The 19,423-nt window shown below is 54.5% G+C and overlaps 1 protein-coding gene across 11 annotated transcripts in view; it reads right to left on the reverse strand.

The window, feature by feature from the left end:
- PPFIA1 (PTPRF interacting protein alpha 1) overlaps window positions 1–19,423 on the reverse strand; it is a 91,498-nt gene that overhangs the window by 53,062 nt on the left and 19,013 nt on the right. For all 11 annotated transcript variants that reach the window (XM_085010468.1, XM_021082669.2, XM_021082667.2 and 8 more), the window contains one exon: window positions 52–153. In XM_085010468.1, coding sequence (XP_084866594.1) covers window positions 52–153 — 102 coding nt within the window. The remainder of the gene's footprint in view (window positions 1–51; window positions 154–19,423) is intronic.

Raw genomic sequence — 19,423 nt, forward strand, 5'->3', positions numbered from 1 at the left:
CTCCCACCAGCGGCCAGAGGCAGGTGCTCAGATGGTGAGACCCCTACTCACCCTGGTGTTGTTCCTCTCTGCTTTCAGCTCAGCGATCTCCTCTTCCCTCTCAAGCAGCTGTTCCCTGCACACGTTTAGTTCTTTAGTAAGTGCTGCAAACTCCTAGAAAACAAGACAGAAGGAGAGATTCTTTAAAGACCTACTCCTGGCAAGCCTCTCCAGTCCTCGCGCAGAGGCAACTCGCGCCAGGGGACGTGCGACCTCTGATCCTCCAGAGAGGGGGGCGTCCCCGCCCAGCCCGAGGCCACACGGGTACCACGCCTCGGCCCGGCCTTCACTCTCCACCCCGACCCTGGCGCACGCGTGCGGGGGCGGGCCGGGGATCCACGCCCGCCTCCTCAGATCCAGGGAAGTCCAAGATACTCTCCGGAACAGAAACGCTGACATCCAAGGGGAGAAAGATATTTTTAAATGACTCACAGACATGTGCCCCAGATCTGGAGTGTCCCCAACAGAAAGGCTGGTCCCCAGGGCCAGTCCGTTAGTCTGGCTTCACTGACGTCGCCCCGCCATTCATAAACTGGTTAAAATGGTCAATTGACACGATATATATTTTACCACAATTTACACAGACGTGCACGGAGACCGCCCTGTGGAGACGGGCTGCTCCTGAGAAGAGGAGTCAGCTGAAGAAGGTGAACGACTCTGGACGTGAGCATTCAGTGCAGACCTGTGAGCACAAAGGGCCCCAGGGACGCTGGGTGGAAGCACTGCCGTGTGTCTTCAAACCTGACGAAGCGCCTGTCCAGGCCGATACACCTGCGAGGCCTGGCAGGCCCCGGGCGCAGCTCATGGCTGGGAAGCTGTGGGGGCTGGAGGCGAGAGGGCCGTGTCCCCGCTCCGAGTCCTCCCAGCAAGTCCCCCCCCCACCCCGCCCCGCGAATGGCGGAGCTTCCTCCTCGACGGGCAGCGTGAACTGCATCCAACACCCTGATCCACTCACACCGCCTCTGGTCAGCAGCTTCGGGGGACTGTCGCATCCACACCCCCATCCAACCGCTGAGCTCTGGGGGCAGCAACAGCCTTCCTTTGCGGGTGAAAGAGCCTGACTCAGGCCAGTGCAGGCTGAGAGACAGGGACCGCCGCGAGGGTCAGGCAGAGGCAGGGCTGGCCCCGGGCTCGCCTGGACCTGGGCCTCGGATTCCGGTCTGGCCACGGTGCCCCTCGCACTGCAACCGGGGTCACGTTTGTGAGGAACACGCCAATGCACTAGATTTTGGCTGTGTCCAGTCCAAAGCTGATCATTCTATGTCCTTTTCATGTACTGGATTTCAAACTGGTTCTGGCCAGGCCCTCCGGCTCTCGTTGCATTTTTGTCTGGTTTTGTTTTATAATTTCTGGCTGCTCTTCATGAATGTTTAAGCATCTCAAACACAGTTATGGCGACAGCTCTGCCAGGAACTTCCGTCAGCGTGGCGGCACCGCTCCGAGGTGTTGGCTCTGGGAAGTCGCCTCGGTGCTGCGGGAGCCGGGATGCAGCTCGCTCCGAGGAGGAGGCGGTGATGCTGCCAGTGCCGACCCTCTGCCCAGCGTCCGGCGGGTGCCCCTCTGAGCCGCCCAAGCCCCAGGCCAGAACGACGCATCCATGGCGACTTGGGCCCCGCTGCCGGGTCCCACTGCGGACCCTGCAGAGAACCGGGCCTTATGCGGGCTCTGCTTTCTACCCCCTGCGCCCACAACCTCCTGCACAGGGGCCCTTAGGTGGGGAAGCCTCATCTAACCGCAGCTCAAGGGTGGGTCTGAGTGTAGGTCTAACCCCACGGCCGACTGTAGCTCCGTCTCCGAGTGCCGCCGCCGCGGGAATGCAGCCAGCTCCCGTTGGCCACGCTCGCTGCCCGTTTCTCTGCCACAGGGTGTTCCTCTCTCGGGGACTGGCTCTGTTTTGTGGTTTATTTGCTTCTCTGTTTAAAGTTACCTTTTCCCTGCTGAGCTCTCGCTGTCACCCTAGCTGAAGTCACCGTTCCGCCAGAAGTGGTCACACACCCGGCCTTGTGGACCAGAGAGGGCGCCGGGCCCCTCCTCAGGTGCCCCTAGAGAACAGGCAGGCGAGCTGGCACCGACCCTGGAGTGGCCCGCGCTCCGGGGGAGCGGCGCTGGCTGCTGGCCGAGCGGAGTGGAAATCGGCAGTGACCGGAGGCGGGCGGCTGGTGCAAAGGTTTGCTGACAGGACGGCACCTGCAGTGGGTGCAAGGAGGAGCGGGCATCCAGCTGGCGGCCTCTCCTGCCAGCACAGGCGCCGGATGGAGGAACAGGGCGTCCGCAAGAAGGGGTTGGGGCGGCTGCGAGTGGGCGGAGGCTAGGCTCTGAAGGCCCTGCAAGCCCCGTAAGGAGGCTGGGCTGCATCTGGGAGGCTCCGGGACCTGTGTGTCTACAGACAGGGAGCGGGCAAATCTGCTCTCAGTCCCAGGCAGTGCCCGGCACAACGGATGTGCTCAAAATGCGTCTGCCAGCCAGCAGGAGCCCCGGGAGCAGCGCAGAGGCTGGGCTGGAGGAGGCGAGGAGGAGTGAGAAACCAGCAAGAACCTCCGAGGGACGTGAGGGTCTGGACTGAGACCCAGATTAGAGACGGCGCACCGAAGACGAGACACAAGTGTCCCAGGCGCACCTGCTATGCCTGCCACCGTTTTCTAAGGATCCTCTGGAGGCTGTTCCCACAAGAGCCTGAGAAGGTGAGGCAGAAGTGGGGAGACCAGCCAGGCACAGTGACACCGCGGGCAAGACAAGGAGGTGGGCCCCAGACATGTCTAAGGGCAGAGCCCGCAGGATGTGCTGACAGGTCCGACAGACCCGAGAGGACGGCCGAGGATGGCGCCGTGGGTTTCCGCAGGACAGTCACCATTTCTGAGACGGGGATGCCTACGGGCGCCCTAAGAGCCCCGTTCCAGACAAGCTTCATTTGAGACGTTCTATTTGGGTGGCAGGCTCAGGTACAGAGCTGCGGTACCCAGTCTGGAGTCCTCGGGGAGGCCGGCCGAGGTGGGCTATCAGCCTCCATCCACGCACAGCAACAGGCCCCAAGTGTGGGAAACGAGAGGGGAGGCTCAAGCCCTGTGATAAGCTGACGCCACGCGGGCGGCTGGGAAATGAGAGGCTCCGGCAAGGGAGGCTGGGGGAGGCGGGGGGGCGGGGGGGGGGCGTCGAGGACTCCCAGGAGGAACGACCGACAGTGTCAACGGCTGCTGGCAGAGGTGGACATGGTGACCTGCCCGCAGCAGTCTGGGAGCCCTGGCAGGGCCGAAAGCCTGGCTGGACAGGGCTCTGCAGGACGGGGCGGGGGGGGAGGACAGCAGTGAGTGCACAGGGTCTCTGGAGGAGCTTTGCAGTCAAGGGTAGAAGAGAAACAGGGCAGCGGTTCAAGCAGACGTGGGTGGTCCTGCTGCAGGTGAGACAGATGCTCTCAGGCTGACGCTGACAGCGGAAGTGCTGGCAGAGGACCCACCCCGTGTGCAGAGGGCACCTTTCCTGACGGCACAGTCCACCCCCAGAGAAAGGAAAGCCCGACGAATACACGGGCTCGGGGCCAGACAAACAGGTGTGGCAGGGCTTTATGCGAGTCCTCTTCTAATTTCTTCCAACATCCCTGAGAAGACAGGCGCCTTTGCGTAGAGTTGAAGGGAGGGCAGGAGGAAAAGGAAGGAAGCAGCCATCTGGCAAGGGGGGGATGCCAGCAACACGACTCGGGGGCCTTCGGTGATGCATACGGACGGAGAATGGAGTTGCCCGGAGCAGGTTTCTGCTCGGTCAGCAGATGAAGTGAGAAGGGGGGAGGGTGCTGAAGGGCTCCTGAGGTTGTGATGGTAACAGACCATGGGACCCCAGAGGGCGAGGGACCCCGAGGTGGTACGGTCGCAGGCTGAAAGCCCCAGGAGGGCTGGACATCAATGTCCTGTTTTCTTACTATCTACTCCGAGCAGACGTCACTGCCTTTAAATGAAACACCTAGTCCAAGTGCAGCAGGTGGACACTGGAAGTGTGTGGCGGTGGCGGGAGCCGCGAGGAACAGGTGGCAGCTCGGGCTCACTGACCTCGGAAACAGAAAGGACCACCAGCAACCCACTTCCACTCACACACGAGCCTTTTCCACGTGCTCAGCACCTCACTTTTCCTTTACCACTGAATTTCATCACCACAAGCAACCCTCTGTCTTCCTCACACAAAGTCCCCGTAAGTTCCTCCTAAGAGCTCCGAACTGTCTTCACTCGCCAATTAAGAGAATATTTAATTCCCATCATTCTGGCGAAATATAAGTGTTAAAATAAATGCAACAGTCAAAACCATTCTGATACAGTGCTTTAGGGAGAAAACAAATTTTTAGAACCTCCCAACTATTTTTACTCCTTAAAAACCTTTCTCTTTGCTCAAAAGAATTCAACTGAAAATGTATCAAAGCAAATTTAAACTTAGGAGTTTAGATAAACATTAGACAGGAAATTCCAAAGTTTAAGATTCCAAAAGTATGGTCTTATGTGCACTGTGTTTGTATTATTATTGCAGAAAAGAATAGCACAGCCTGAACAAACCCCAAATATGCGCAATAAAGGATCTACTCTAGGACCATGACAGGAATCTGCCAGCACCTACGATTTTTCCTCTTTAGAAAAAAAAAGTTTTAAAAAATGCTGGAAACCAAATACACTACTAGTTTAAAGTGATATTCTATTTACTCTAATTAGAGTTTAAAGTATTTTGCGACTGAATAGATACAACAATCATTGAAATCTTTTTCTTTCTTTTTTTTTTTTGCACCATTTTGTCAGATCCTAAACCCATGCGCTGGGCCAGGGATCAAACCACAACCACCAGAGAGACAACGCTGGACCAGTAACCCCCGTGCCACAGTGGGAACTCCTAAACCAGGTATTACTGATCCAAGTCCACAATCGAGCCAATGTTACATGAAGTCCTATGGGCCAGATGCCACTTGGATCCCAAAGCGACGGTGGCGCTCTCTCCCCAGCCAGCGCAGGAGGCCGAGGGGGAAGCAGCAGGGTCTGGCCGCCCGGCCCTCACTTGGTCTCCTGCCCTGCCTGCTCCTGCCTTCGTCCCGGGCCCTTACCCGACCATCCTGTGTTACAGGTCTAGTTACTTTTCATTATTCTCAGGAATCTTCTGCCGAAACAAGAAGGACGCTTCACTGGCGGGAAAAAGTTTTCGTCCTCTCAGAGTAGGGACATGGAGCATAATAAAGAATAGAAGTGGGGCCTAATTTTTAGCAAAACCAAGACGAACAGCCGAGAAGCCGACTTACAGAACTGATCTGATTATCTTCTGGCAGTGGAATCTATTTGCCTCAGTCTTCTATTTGAATAGAAAGAAAATTGGAAGTTTATATATTAAAATGAATTAGCAACTCATATGTTTGAAACCCCGATGTTTTGATTAAAAGCATGCCTAGAAAGGCGATGTATACACTATCTATTGCACTGGGACCTAATGAAGGGAGAAGGACAGAGGGACACTCAGAAAGAAAAAAGGCAAACTGGACATCTTTTGACCTATCAGCTCACTACTCATTTAACGCCGTGGAGGCAAAAGCAGTGGATTTTCAATCACTATTTGTGAGCAACAAAGTTCAAGGCATAAGCAGTTAAAAAGGTGCAACATATCTGATTTTTCTTGTTTCTTTTTTTTTTTTCTTGTTTCTAAGAACAGATACTGACAAAGCTTACCTTCAGTCTTAGCATTTGGCAATTAAGTAATCAAGATTATACTCTGAATCTAAAAAACTATTTCAATGTGACCTCAACTTGGTTAAAAGCAAATACAAACTTGCGTCTTTTTTTTTTTTTTTTTTTTTCTTTTTTTAGAGCCGCACCGAGGAGGTTCCTAGGCTAGGGTCAAATCAGAGATACAACTGCCGGCCTACACCACAGCCACAGCAATGCAGGACCCAACGCAATGAGCAAGGCCAGGGACTGAACCCGCATCCTCAAGGGTACTAGTCGGATTCATTTCCGCTGCGCCACAATGGGCACTCCAACCTCGTGTGTCTTTTTTATTCTTACCCAAGATAAAGTATAGATGGCTGCCTATCAACCTGCTAATGCGGATCTTCCACTGTGGTGGAAAAGCAGGCTGGAAATGAGTCTTTTTCATTTATACTCCTTTTTAATTTCAATTTTAAAATATGTACCTTCATTTTGTTAAAAAAAAAAGACCAGTCCTCACTTCTTTTTTCCTTTCTTTCTTTCTTTTTTTTTTTTTTTTTTGTCTTTTGTCTTTTTAGGGCCACACCCATGGCATATGGAGGTTCCCAGGCTAGGGGTCCAATCGGAGCTGTAGCTGCCAGCCACAGCCACAGCCCCAGCCTCTCCAGATCTGAGCCGCGTCTGCAACTCTACACCACAGCTCATGGCAACGCTGGATCCTTAACCCATTGGACGAGGCCAGGGATTGAACCCGCAGCCTCATGGTTCCTAGTCAGATTCGTTTCTGCTGTGCCAGGACGGGAACTCCCCTTTTTCCTTTCTAAACAATGTTAAAACAATAGGACATGAGGAGACTACAGACTGTCCAAGTGGACGTATCTTGTGCAGAAATCCTTTCCCCCAAAGTCACAAATTTCAATCTCGAACTCCTTCTCTTCCTCTCCTGCTACAGAGCAAACACAAATGCTCTGGGGTGCCATTAGCGTTTCAGGATTTAAACACCCATAACTTCTTATAATCAAACACGCATAACTTCTTATAATCGAACACGCATAACTTCTTATAATCAGTCAAGCTGATCTGAAGTATGAACTCACGTGTACATTTCAAAATAACCTGAAAATATGAGAGTATGAATGCATGCCTCATATATTTCAGAAGCAAGCATATGTTAGTGAAATATTCACAGGCAAAAACATTCTAATTAAAATTTTAAAACTAAGCCTGGGGGTCAGGGGAGAATCAACCAATGAAGTTAAAAACAAACAAATAAAGAAATAACGGCAGAAATCCTTCATTTGAACAGGAATGAGTACCTTCTGAATTCTAAAACACTGGAAAATAAGGAGTTCCCGTCGTGGCGCACTGGTTAACGAATCCGACTAGGAACCATGAGGTGGCGGGTTCGATCCCTGGCATCGCTCAGTGTGTTAAGGATCCAGCGTTGCCGTGAGCTGTGGTGTAGGTCACAGACGAGGCTCGGATCCCGCGTTGCTGTGGCTGGGGTGTAGGCTGGTGGCTACAGCTCCGACTGGACCCCGAGCCTGGGAACCTCCATATGCCATGGGTGCAGCCCTAGAAAAGACCAAAAAAACACTAGAAAATACAAAAACACTAGAAAATAAAAGGAAAACATGATATGAAATACATTAACAGCCAGTTTATATAATGTTTCAAACTTCCCAATAAAGAGGCAATGTGGGTTTTGGCACTGCTCATGCTACTGCCGTAAAAAATACTTTTCATTTTCAAATAGCTCACTTCACAGATGTATACATGTGCCAAGAGATTACCGAATCACACAGAAACTGTCAAGTATGAGACCAGAACCTGCCTGTCTGACCTCGGCAGCCTCAACCCTCCCTAGAGCAGGTAAAATCCCTGTTCCCACAGAGATCTTCGGCTGTAACAAACTTTTACAAAAACAGTAGCAGCAGCAGCAATGGAAGGGGGCTTTGGACAGAGCTGTTTTTACACAAACTTTCAAAAAATGTATTGTTTTAAAAGAGCAACAAAGCTTTACAGAAGAAAAGTCTCCCTTCCAGCGCCGTGCGCTCTTCCACGCGGTAGGAAATTTTAACGGTACGGGTTCTTGCTCATCCGGAGTTTTACGCACACACACAAACCCACAAACACGTCCATCGCCCCCTGCTTTTCCTCAGCTAAGGACACAACACGCACCCACTCCTGAGGTCCTCCTGCGTTTTCATGGCGGCAGCGACCGCGAACCGTGACTATTCGCCTGCTGATGGGCATTTACGTTTGGGTGTCAACCTCTGTCACAGGTGACCCGGCAGAAACAGCCCCGGCCACGTGCCGTCTCGCACCTGCGCCGAGCGCACCTGCGGGCGATGCGAGGCTTCGGCGTCACGCCTCGGGGCAGCTCCGCGCCAACACGGTCCCTGCAGTCCCGCCGCCCTGGGTCTGCTAAACTTTGTTCTCTTTTGGTCCCTCCTCCGTCCTCTGCCGCCTGTCACACAAATGCCGCCACACGTGGAGGCTGGAGGCCGGGTGCCCACCCGGGCCCCGGGGTGAGCGCAAGGCAGCAGCTCCCCGCACGCCCCGGCTCCCCGGCTCCCCGGACCAGGCGCGGGGCTGGTGCTTCTCTCACGGAGAAGGCTCAGCTCCCGCAAGGCTACCCTAAGCCCTCGTTTCCTCACTCGACGATCGGGCACACGAGTGACACATGATCCTTACGTCAGGGCTGCTGGCGACCGGATACCAGTGAGATGGCTGTTCTACCCATCCTCGCACATTTTCCCGTTCCCGTATTTTCCTACGGAACAGCTTCTGACCACCTGCTCCCAAACTCAAACACTCCTCAGCAGAAGCACAGACATCTATCCGACTTAGGCCTCCAGGGCAGACATGGCCTAGCATTTACATAACAAAATATTTTACTGTAAACTAATTTTAAAATTTACTTCGCATTACAATTAGAGCGTCACACTGATCGTCTCAAATCACGTGGTTCAGGTAGGGTTTTGTTTATTTATTTATTTTTCTTTTTAGGGACACACCTGCGGCATATGGAACTTACCAAGCCAGGGGTCGAAGCAGAGCTGCAGCCGCAGGCCTACACCACATCCACACCGGATCCTTAACCCACTGAGCGAGGCCAGGGATCAAACCTGCGTCCTCATAGAGACAACGCGGAGTCCTTAACCTGCTGAATCCTGACGGGAACTCCTAGATAGATTTTTAAACGAATTGTACGATAGCACCGACTAAAACTTAAGGTTTTATTCAAAGGATCAAGTGGACTGCTCTGAGGCGCACACCTACGAAGAGACGTGCTGGGTCAAAGAGCTTTGCGATTTAATTCTCAACCTTTTGAGTGTTATAGATTAGTGTACTAAATAAACATTAGTTTCACTGCTTTAGTCATTTCTTCGTACGTTTCATAACTTACAGGATTTTGATGTCCGGACCAAATCAAAAAAAACAAAACCAAGGTAAAGATCACCAACCATCACAACCACCTCAACCGATGGTGAGACAGCTTCCTCGGCACAGGTTCCGTTCGCACGGCCACCTTTATAGCCCAATGCAGGGTGAGGACTCCCTCACTACCTTTTTTGTGCCCTTTTTATGGCCACACCTGCAACATAGGCTGGGGGCCAAGTTGGAGCTGCAGCTGCTGGCCTAGGCCACAGCCACAGCCACACCGGATCCAAGACGCATCTGCAACCTACGCCTCAGCTTGGGGCAATGCTGGATCCTTAACCCACTGAGCAAGGCCAGGGATCAAACCCACAACCTCACGGAGACTACAGCGGGTTCTTAACCACAACAGGAACGTCCGCCTACTTTTTTTTTTTTTTTTTTTTTTTTGTCTCTTTGCTTTTGCTAGGGCCACTCCAGCGGCATATGGAGGTTCCCAGGCTAGGGGTCGAATCTGAGCTGTAGCCACCAGTCTACGCCAGAGCCACAGCAACGTGGGATCCAAGCCACATCTGCAACCTACACCACAGCTCACGGCAACGCCGGATCCTTAACCCACCGAGCAAGGCCAGGGATCAAACCCGCAACCTCATGGTTTCTAGTCGGATTCGTTAATCCGACTCTGCGCCATGATGGGAACTCCTCGTCCACCTACTTTTTAAACATAAATCATTAGTTGCCAAAAAAAAAAAAAAAAAAAAGGCATTTTATTTGTTCAAACGTCACCACAGTTTCTCCATTTAGAATCTTGGCCTTTTCTAACCTTCCCGTGGCAAAAAAGGAGAGAAGAAGATATTATGCTACTATACAACAGTTCATAAACACACGATTATTTAGCTTAATATCCAAACTATTTATTTTATTTAAACATTACATATATAGTACATATGTCCAAATCTAAGCCAATTAAAATGCAAGTGAAATGCAATTCCCCTACTTTCTTATTAAGGTACTAAGACGACGGCCAAGTCTCTTGGCCGCTTTAACATACGCTTTCAGGAATGTAGATCTGACAGCCAGCTCTGCCTCTGGCTCCGTCCTACACACGCAGGAAAATGAAGTGATAGATAAAACTACTCATGCCGGCCGCATGCAAAGTTCCCATGGCTAATATGCTTGCATCCTGCCTCCAACCACGCCACACGGGTTTAAAGCGTCTCTGCGAGATCCTCACCTGCTGTTGTCCCCCCTCTGCTGTGACAAGGGCAGCTGGCCTTTCGGTGCGCCATCTGGGGACTACAGACACCAAGCACCACCCGGGCAGCCCGCACACTCCAGCTGCGGGGCACGAGGCGGTCACCGCTTCGTCACCCACACTGCCACGCTCCAGGACCACGGTTGGCACCAACAAAACATGGGACAGATGAGTGTTTAGAAGTGCTGTGATGGGGGGTGCCCTGAGTTTGAGGAGGAGCCTCCGTGAGGGAGCCCAGCGCGCCGACCCCCCCTCCCCTAGCGAAACGTCACACCGGCTGCCTGGCACCACTCAGGGCTGCCTGTGGTTCACAGGTTAGCAGCGCTCCTGACAAAGCTGACGGTGTGCGACAGGTTTCTCTGATTCGCTACAATTTTAGGATGTTTTAGGCTTGTCGTTCCCTCCTAGTGCGACCTTAATCCTATCCCCACCCCCTAAACAAAACCTGAAAGCCCCCATCAACGCTTTTCCTTGTGCCATCAAGCCTCTGTGAATTTATTTCATGGCTTTTATTAACTCAGAACCCAGGTGTCCCAGGCCCTCTTGGGTGCTGGCAAACACTACTGCACTGACAGCTCCTATGACGGGGCCTCCGCTGCTGCCCTGAGACGGCCCGTGACGGTCCCGGCAGGTGCTCCCCAAGAGCAGCGCCCTGACACGCACCTGCCGCTGTAGCTGGCTGTGCTCCAAGCCACAGCACGGCTCTGAAGGGACCGCAGACACAGCGACGGGGACCTGGGCGGGTATTCGACGCGTGTGGGGAAACCTTGACGGAAAGCGCAAGCCACAGCGCACGGGAGGCCAAGGGCGTGGCTTCCGCACCAGACGGAAGACAGGCATCTCGGAGTGAAGCGAGGGTCTAGGCACAAAACTGCAACAGAGCGTGCTTCCCCAGGGCTTCCCCGCGTGGCTGCGGCAGGCTGCTCGACAGAAATTCACGTCGAAGGGAAGTTCCCGTGTGGCGCAGCGGGTTGAGGACCCAGCGTTGCCGCCGCTGTGGAGCAGCCTGCAACTGCAGCCAGGGTTCAATCCCTGGCCCGGGAACTTCCACACACCACAGGCACAGCCAAAAGCACAGAAACATAAGCTTAAGAATGAGCGGTCTCTGAGTATCTACAGCTACATCCACAGCACTTCTGGAAGTTCTGCTGACAAGTCCAAGAAACCGAATGGCTGCAGTGCTTAGGGCCACAGAGCTAAGGCTGAAAGTAGTACGTACAAGAGAACCTGAAAAAGGCTTTCGATTCTCTGACCTGCAGTTTTCAAGAATGACACTGCCTCCTGGAAACCCACGGAGCCGACGAGTGGAAATGACAGATAAAGAGTGTATTGTCAGCAAAGGAAGTGTTTGTGCCTCGGCTGCCCGCAGGGCTGCCCGCTGCCTGTCCAGACCCTGCCCGTCCATCACATCCTTCCACGAGAAGCCTGGTCAGACCCCCGCCCCGCCCCCGGTCCCCACTTTCCCGTGAGGCCTCAGGCCACCATCCCCCTCCCACCCCGCCTCCCCGCCCAACGTCCCCTTGCCAGGGACCCGTTCCCATGCCATGTCACTGCTGCACACCCGGCTCACCATCCTTCCCCTCACCTGCCGCCCGGCCCCACCTTTCCCACAGGCTCTGAGTCAAGGCTCTCCCAGGCCGCCCACGCCCCTTCATGGGCAGTCCACGCGGGGGAAGGCGCGGCCCTCACTGGTAAAAGCCCGAGCCCCGGCCGAGTTCGGCAAAGTGCAAGCTTGCCAGCAACAGGCGGGCATGGAACCCAGGCGGTAAGAACCCCCCCGACAGGAAGTATTACCGCTGTGTGGTCCTTATCTTTCAGGGTCTGGGCACTCCCGACTTGCAAGCCAGTCTGACGAGAGCCCTCTGTTCTAAGAGTTTTACCCTCTAATTTAATAAGACAATACGTCAGCGACTCACAGGCCTAGGTACAGAGCTACGACTGAAGGCACTGTATCAGGGATGTTCTCTGTGGCTCTATTAAGCTTAGCACGTAGAAACACAAGCTTAAGAATGAAAAGTCTGGAGTTCCTGTCGTGGTGCAGCGGAAACGAATCCGACTAAGAACCATGAGGTGGGGGTTCGATCCCTGGCCTCGCTCAGTGGGTTAAGGATCCAGTGTTGCCGTGAGCTGTGGTGTACGTCACAGATGCAGCTTGGATCCCAAGTTGCTGTGGCTCCAGCTCAGGCCTGAGGCTACAGCTCCAATTAGAACCCTAGCCTGGGAACCTCCATATGCCTCAGGAGCGGCCCTAAAAAAGACAAAAAAAAAAAAAAAAAAAAAGAATGACAAGTCTGGGAGTTCCCACTATGGCGCAGTGGTTGAGGATTCGACATTGTCTCTGCTGCAGCTTGGATTTGATCCCTGACCCAGGAGCGTCCATGTGCTACGAATGCAGCCAAAAGAAAGAAAGAAAAAGAATGAGTAGCCTGGATCCGGCGTTGTCACAGCTGTGGCGCAGGTTCGATTCTAGCCTGAGAACTTCCGCATGTTGCAAGTGTGGCCAAAACAAAGTACGAGTAGACCTCTTAGTAGTTTGGACAAATAATTTACTGAACAACAGCAGTTGGGTGCTCAGGTAAGATGTCCACAGTAATGGCAATACCTTTTCTGGGTTCAATGCTTTATACTTTCCAAAGTATTTTCATTTGTTTCATCACATTTATTCTCAGCCACCCACTAAGGCACACATGATGACCCATTTCACAAATCAGAACACAGGCCCAGGCAGGTTAGTGAAGCACAAAGGTCACTTGGTTAATAAGTGGCTTGGGACTCAGGACCCCAATACAGACGTTATGTTATCTCCAGGGAAGGTGGTATGGGAAACACCAAAGCCAAGTCCGCACGCAGGCTGAGCTGCCCCGTCCCGACCAGCTGCGCTGAGGGGGGTGAGGGGGTCTGCAGACAGACGCCACTGTTTCACGAACGTGTGCTCTGCGCAGGCTCCTGGAGTGGATGTGATTTTTTTTTTTCCCAGTTTAGAGCCATACCCGTGGCAAACAGAGGTTCCCAGGCTGGGGTCGAACGGGAGCTGCAGCTGCCAGCCTACACCAGAGCCACAGCAACGCAGGATCAGGGCCACATCTGTGACCTACACCACAGCTCACGGCAACACCGGATCTTTAACCCAGTGAGAGGCCAGGGATCAAACCCGTGTCCCCATGGATACTAGCTGGGTTCTTAGCCCGCTGAGCCACAATGGAGCTCCCTGTAGTGGATGCTGCACTTTGGTTCTCACCAAACCCACCTACAACCCCGGGACATCTGAAGTATCCCTATTTTAAAGACGACAAAGCAGTCTCAGAAGGCAAATACCTCGGCTGCGATGAGAACCTCAGTGAGGAAGCAGAGGATCTAAGACTTGAAACAGGCTGGGTGGGGGAAAGAGACTGGGTGGAAAAGAAGAAATCAGTCAGCAGTTAACAAAAAGGAAGCGACTGTTAGTCAACCAGGAACTCCGCCACCGCCACCGTCCCCGTCACCGAGGGGAAGGAAAGGGGCGGCCACACCCCCTGGGATATCTTTTGGAGATTTCTTCTGTCCCCTCAGGATGACCTTGACATACACCTGATTCTACTACTTCACCTGTGTTTTTCTTTTTTTGCTTTTTAGGGCCGCACTGGCAGCACATGGAGGTTCCCAGGCTAGGGGTCGAATAGGAGCTACAGCTGCCGGCCTGCACCGCAGCCACAGTAACATCAGATCCAAGCCGCGTCTGCGACCTACACCACAGCCACAGCAATGCCAGATCCTTAACCCACTGAGCGAGGCCAGGGATCGAACCTGCATCCTCATGGACCCTAGTAGGATTCGTTTCTGCCGTGCCACAACGGGAACTCCCACCTGGGTTTTTCTTAAAGCCAATGGCATTTTTAAAACTGGAGGAAAGGTAAAAGGAATAAAAAGTAAAACCAGCACCAAGCATCAGACCTCTTCTCCTGAGACGGGACAGACCCTGAATCCCTGCAGGAAGGGGAGGTGGTGAGAGCACACCTCATGGGTCAACCTTGGCCTTGAGAGACAGGTGGGGTTTGGATGAGAAGGGGTGGGAAAGGCGTTTCAGGAGAAGGGAAGCGAGAAGGCCAAGCCCTAAGGGAAGGGAGCAGAGTGGGCAGACGGATTTGGCTGGAGCGAAGGGGTATTTATAGAGGAAAAGTGTGGGAAAGCTGGAGAGAGCCAGAAAAGGAGCTGTGAAAGCCAGGCAGGACCCGAGCGAGGACACCAGAACACCAAAGAAAATAACGACGGGACAGGAGAGACAGCGAGGACGGCCAGCGAGGAGCCGGGCGGAGGAGCGTGAGGGAGGAAGGACGGGTGATGCGGGGCCAGCCTGGGGGGCCGTGGGGGCTGGGGGCAAGCGGCCGAGCACGGCGGGGGCACAGCACAAGCCTGGACACGAGACGCAGCAGGACGTCCCCTGGCTGCATCGACAGCACAGGACAAAGCTCGGGGCTGAGGGCAGTCACCTTCAAGAAGGGGCAGCTGAGCCCACGGAAGCCAGCAAGTCTCCGCGAGGACCACAGAAAGGGGCAAGAGGCCAGGATGTGGATACGTCTCCTCGTCGCCAGCACGATGCCTCCGTCCCAACGCAAGTACCCGCATCCCTCTCCTTTGGGGCGGCCGGCGCTTCCTCTGCCTCGATTCTTCTTCCCACAGAGGCTCTCCCCGTGTGAGGAAGACAGACCCCAACCCTGCCAGAGAGCGCAGGAAATGCAGAGGGAGGCGCGGGCCCCCTCCGGCGACCGACAGTGGTCGGCTGCCTGAAGTGAGGATTCTGCGTGTCAGTGGGTCTCGGGGGGGGTCTCACTGTAAACCTCCCAACGAGCGGTAGGGCTCCAGGCACAGGAAAACACGCATTCCAAGGGACACCGAGGAGTCCAGCTCCCCGCGGCGGGCGTGCAATGAGAGCGCCTGAGCGGCAGGGCGATGCGCTGGCCTGGAAGTGGCTTCATCCAACGGCTCCTGTGTTAACACTCGCAGGCACACCAGAAAACGCCTCACTGCCGGGCAGCACCCGGCCCTTTTAATAACAGTCATTAATAGCTGTTATCAACACAGCTGGGAAGCAAAAAGCAAAGTACCAAACCTCCAGGTCTGCACAAAGCACACAGAACCATCAGCAGGAATGCGCTTTTGAGCAATCTCTTAATTCATTGTTCAGCTTTTTGAGACCAACTATTTCCACGGCTTGCACAGAAAACAGCCCTGGAATGTACATTCTTCCCAACTCAAACCCTTTGTTCTAACCGCCCACCGCTTCTCCCACACGGCCTTCCTACCGCCCAGGTGGTTCAGGCCCCACACCCCAAAAAGGCATCGCTTCTGGTCTGTGAAACATTCTCCCTGAAATGGAGGGGTGACCGTCAGGAGCAGGAACACACACGACAAAAGGCAGTGATGAGACCGGCGCGCTGGCGGGGGAGAAAATCCCAACGCCTGACTTCAGTCTTTATTTACTGTCTTATTTCCTCTCTCAAGCGGGAGTTGGGCAGAGGAGAGCTGAACATGGCACCTGTCCCCGAGAATCGCAGCCAGGAAGTGGCCTCGCCATCTGCCACCTGAGCAACCACCACACTGCTTTCTTCAACTGTCCACGTTTTGGCCACCCCGCCTCGGAGCGCCCTACCTATGGCTGGGATGGTGCGCCCGTGAGGAACAGCACGTGACCCAGAGGAGGAGCTGGACGCACCAGCCCCCTGCCCTCCCGGCCTCTCCTGCATCTGGGGACAGTGAGGAAGAGCCCCAGGCTCACCAATCACAGGTCTGGAGCCCAGACTCTGAACAGAAGTAACGCGCAGTGCCCAGAGGCGGGCACTCGAGCACGGCTCCGGGCAAGAATGTGGGCAGTGCAGGTGCAGACTGCGGACCCCAGCTTCACCAGAGCTTCGGCAGCAGGACAGGGCTGGGGGCCTCCAGGCCGGCCCCTCCCACCTTCCGCGAGACACGGGCACTCCCAGGGGCAGCTCGCTCACGTCTCTGCAGTCTGGGACGCAGCCCCGCGACTGAGCACACGCTTATTCCACTTGTGACTCAGGGTTTCACAGCCCAGAACCTCAGCCATGTTTCTCAGCGAGAAGTGTGAGCGCATGTGAGGAACACGCGGCTCTTCCGACACCACCTCCACGGCGGACACGGCAGCCGGAGGCGGGGACCGCTCCCGTGCACACCTTACCTTTCTACACAGTTTGCACGTCCCCCCGTTTGCACTCTCAGGGTGGCCACACCGGCTCAGGTCCTGTGCTTCTGAGGCCTCAGGCCCCCCTCGCAGAAGCGCAGGCGGCTACCAGAGCCTGCGGGACAGCTCGCTGCGAGAGAGCCGCGAGAGCCAGCCCCCAGCGCCCAGGCCCTTAAGCACGACCCCCAAGTCACCCAGTATGAAAAAGCCCCTCCTCGTGGAAGCAACCTAAACGGCCATCCACAGAGGAGTGGATAAAGAAGATGTGGTACATACATGCAATGGACTACTATTCGGCCATAAAAAAGCAGGAGTGAACGCCATCTGCAGCAGCGCGGATGGACCCGGAGCCGCTCATACTGGGTGAAGTCAGTGGGACGAGCACCACGAGATCACGACCACGTGGAACCTCATAAAGAGTGGTGCAAAGAGAGCTTGTTCACAAGATTTCGCAACCAACCCTAACGGCTACCAAAGGCGCAACACGGCGGGAGGGTAAATGAGGAGGCTGGGATTAACACAAACACGCCACTACACATGAAACAGGCAAGCGGCAAGGACCCACTGCCTCGCGCGGGAAATCTGCTCGGTATGTGCAATAGTCTCCTCGGGGGAGGGTCTGAAAAGGAGCGGACACACGTGTATGCAGAGCTGATCCGCTGTGCTGCGCACCTGAAACGAACACACTGTAAGTCAGCTCCAGCACACTTGTTAAAAGCCACTCCCCCACAGTGCGGAAACAAATGCAATTCAAGCAAACTCTTGGAGTTCCCCTGTGGCTCGGCAGGTTAAGGACCCGATATAGTCTCCATGAGGATGCAGGTTCAATCCCTGGCCTGGCTCAGGGGTTAAGAACCCGACACGTGTCCCTGAGGCTGTGGGTTCGACCCCTGGCCTTGCTCAGTGGGTTAAGGATCTGGCATTGCCACAAGCTGCGGCGTAGGTCCCAGACATGGCTCAGATCTGGTGTTGCTTTGGCTATGGCATAGGCCGGCAGCTGCAGCTCCAATCAATCCCTAACCCATAGCCTGGGAACTTCCCACGCCATGTGTGTGGCCATTAAAAAGAAAAAAAAAGACGGAGTTCCCGTCGTGGCGCAGTGGTTAACGAATCCGACTAGGAACCATGAGGTTGCGGGTTCGGTCCCTGCCCTTGCTCAGTGGGTTAACGATCCGGCGTTGCCGTGAGCTGTGGTGTAGGTTGCAGACGCGGCTCGGACCCCGCGTTGCTGTGGCTCTGGCGTAGGCCGGTGGCTACAGCTCCGATTCAACCCCTAGCCTGGGAACCTCCATATGCCGCGGGAGCGGCCCAAGAAATAGCAACAATAACAACAACAACAACAAAAAAGACAAAAGACAAAAAAAAAAAAAAAAGAAAAGAAAGAAAAAAAGAAAATCCTTGCAATTCTCCTCTTATTGTTCGCTTCCATGCCCTTTTCACAGACCTCTTCTCTGCCCACAGAAGGGATGGTACCTGCAGCTGGACGCAGCAGGACAAACTGTGGGCGATGCCCCAGGAGTGGCAGCCCCTCCCTCCCAGCATCACTCCTCACCCCTGGGGCGCTGGCTACAGCTCCTCTGGGCGAACCCACAGCCAAAGAGCCCCCTCCTCTCCCACTCACTCAGAGCAGGGCTGTGCAGGGACCACAGGATACTTGCAGAATCGTAGCACTGAAGGGACACTGGACATCGGCTCACTCCCAGGGCCTTCCTACTGTCCCTCCAGGACCCCATGCAGCCAGGGTCCCAGTGCAAGAGGCTCCAGGCAGCACTGTTCTTCCTCGTGAGCTGGGCCCTCAGAGACCCTTCAGAAACAGGCTTCTTTTCCCACAGCGACAGGGTCTAGTTCCGTTTTACTCTAGAGAAGTCACCAGAGGTGACGTGGTGACAGAGTTGGGACAGGAACTGCCTCAGGACTCCGAGCCACAAACGTCTATCCTCTCCACTCGCCACCCTGTCATACCCGCGTCCGAGGCAGGGATGGAGGAGCAGCCTTGCCTGCTTCCTGCCACAGCTTTTTTTTTTTATTTACTGCAGGAGTGATGTGTCTAGAGCTATCTTAAAAATACTGTTGCAGAAGTCCCTGCTGTGATGCAAGACGGTCAATGGCGTCTTGGGGGCACTAGGACGCAGGTTCAGTCCCTGGCCTGGCACAGGGGGTTGGGATCTGGCGTTGTGGATCTGATCCCTGGTCTGGAACCCCTTATGCCCTGGGGAGGCCAAAAAAACAAAAGCAAAAGTGAAACACTGTTGCAATCACAGGTTAGTGAATTTCGATTGCGCCACAAGCCAAGAGCTGGCTGACAGAAGGCAGGTGGGACACAGGCGCTCTGAGGCCTGACAGCCAGACCACACTGAACCCCCTCGTTAGGCACTGGGCAGAAGGAAGAAAACAAGAGAAATGCTAAACATCCTGGATCAATCGAGTGAAAAAGCCGAAAGAACAGTCAGAGATAGAATTAGACGTCGAAGAACAGGTGGCTTTTGAAAGATTCTGGACATCGGAGAAAGCAGATGAAGGCGGTGAGAAGGCATCCAGTGGACCCGTGACGCCCCGCTGTGCGCCAGGCGCCGGGCTGAGCACCAGGCACTGCCCCACGTGCCCCTGCAGGCGCCGGCACACATGCGGCTGCCCTGATGCTCAAAGGCAGAGCCACCTGGACACGGAGATGCTCACACTGGCACCAGGACCACCCCTCGCCTGCGCACCTCGGGCACCCTGCCTGCCCCATGCTTTCCTGCCAGGAGGAAGAGGCCTGGAGCCAGACTGCCTGGGTGCAAACAATGACTACCATTCATGCTCCGCTGGCCTCCGGGGAGCCCCCAAACCTCCCCAGGCCTCCACGTCTTCCTCCATGAACTAGGTGCAGAGTAGCGCCCTGCTCTCCAGCACTGTTTAAAGTAGCCTCCA

This window comes from Sus scrofa, chromosome 2 (assembly GCF_054392235.1).
Source record: "Sus scrofa isolate SSC_HxYL_T2T_F1_AM1 chromosome 2, Sscrofa_HxYL_maternal_Yorkshire_Landrace_v2.0, whole genome shotgun sequence".
Classification (NCBI taxonomy): Eukaryota; Metazoa; Chordata; class Mammalia; order Artiodactyla; family Suidae; genus Sus; species Sus scrofa.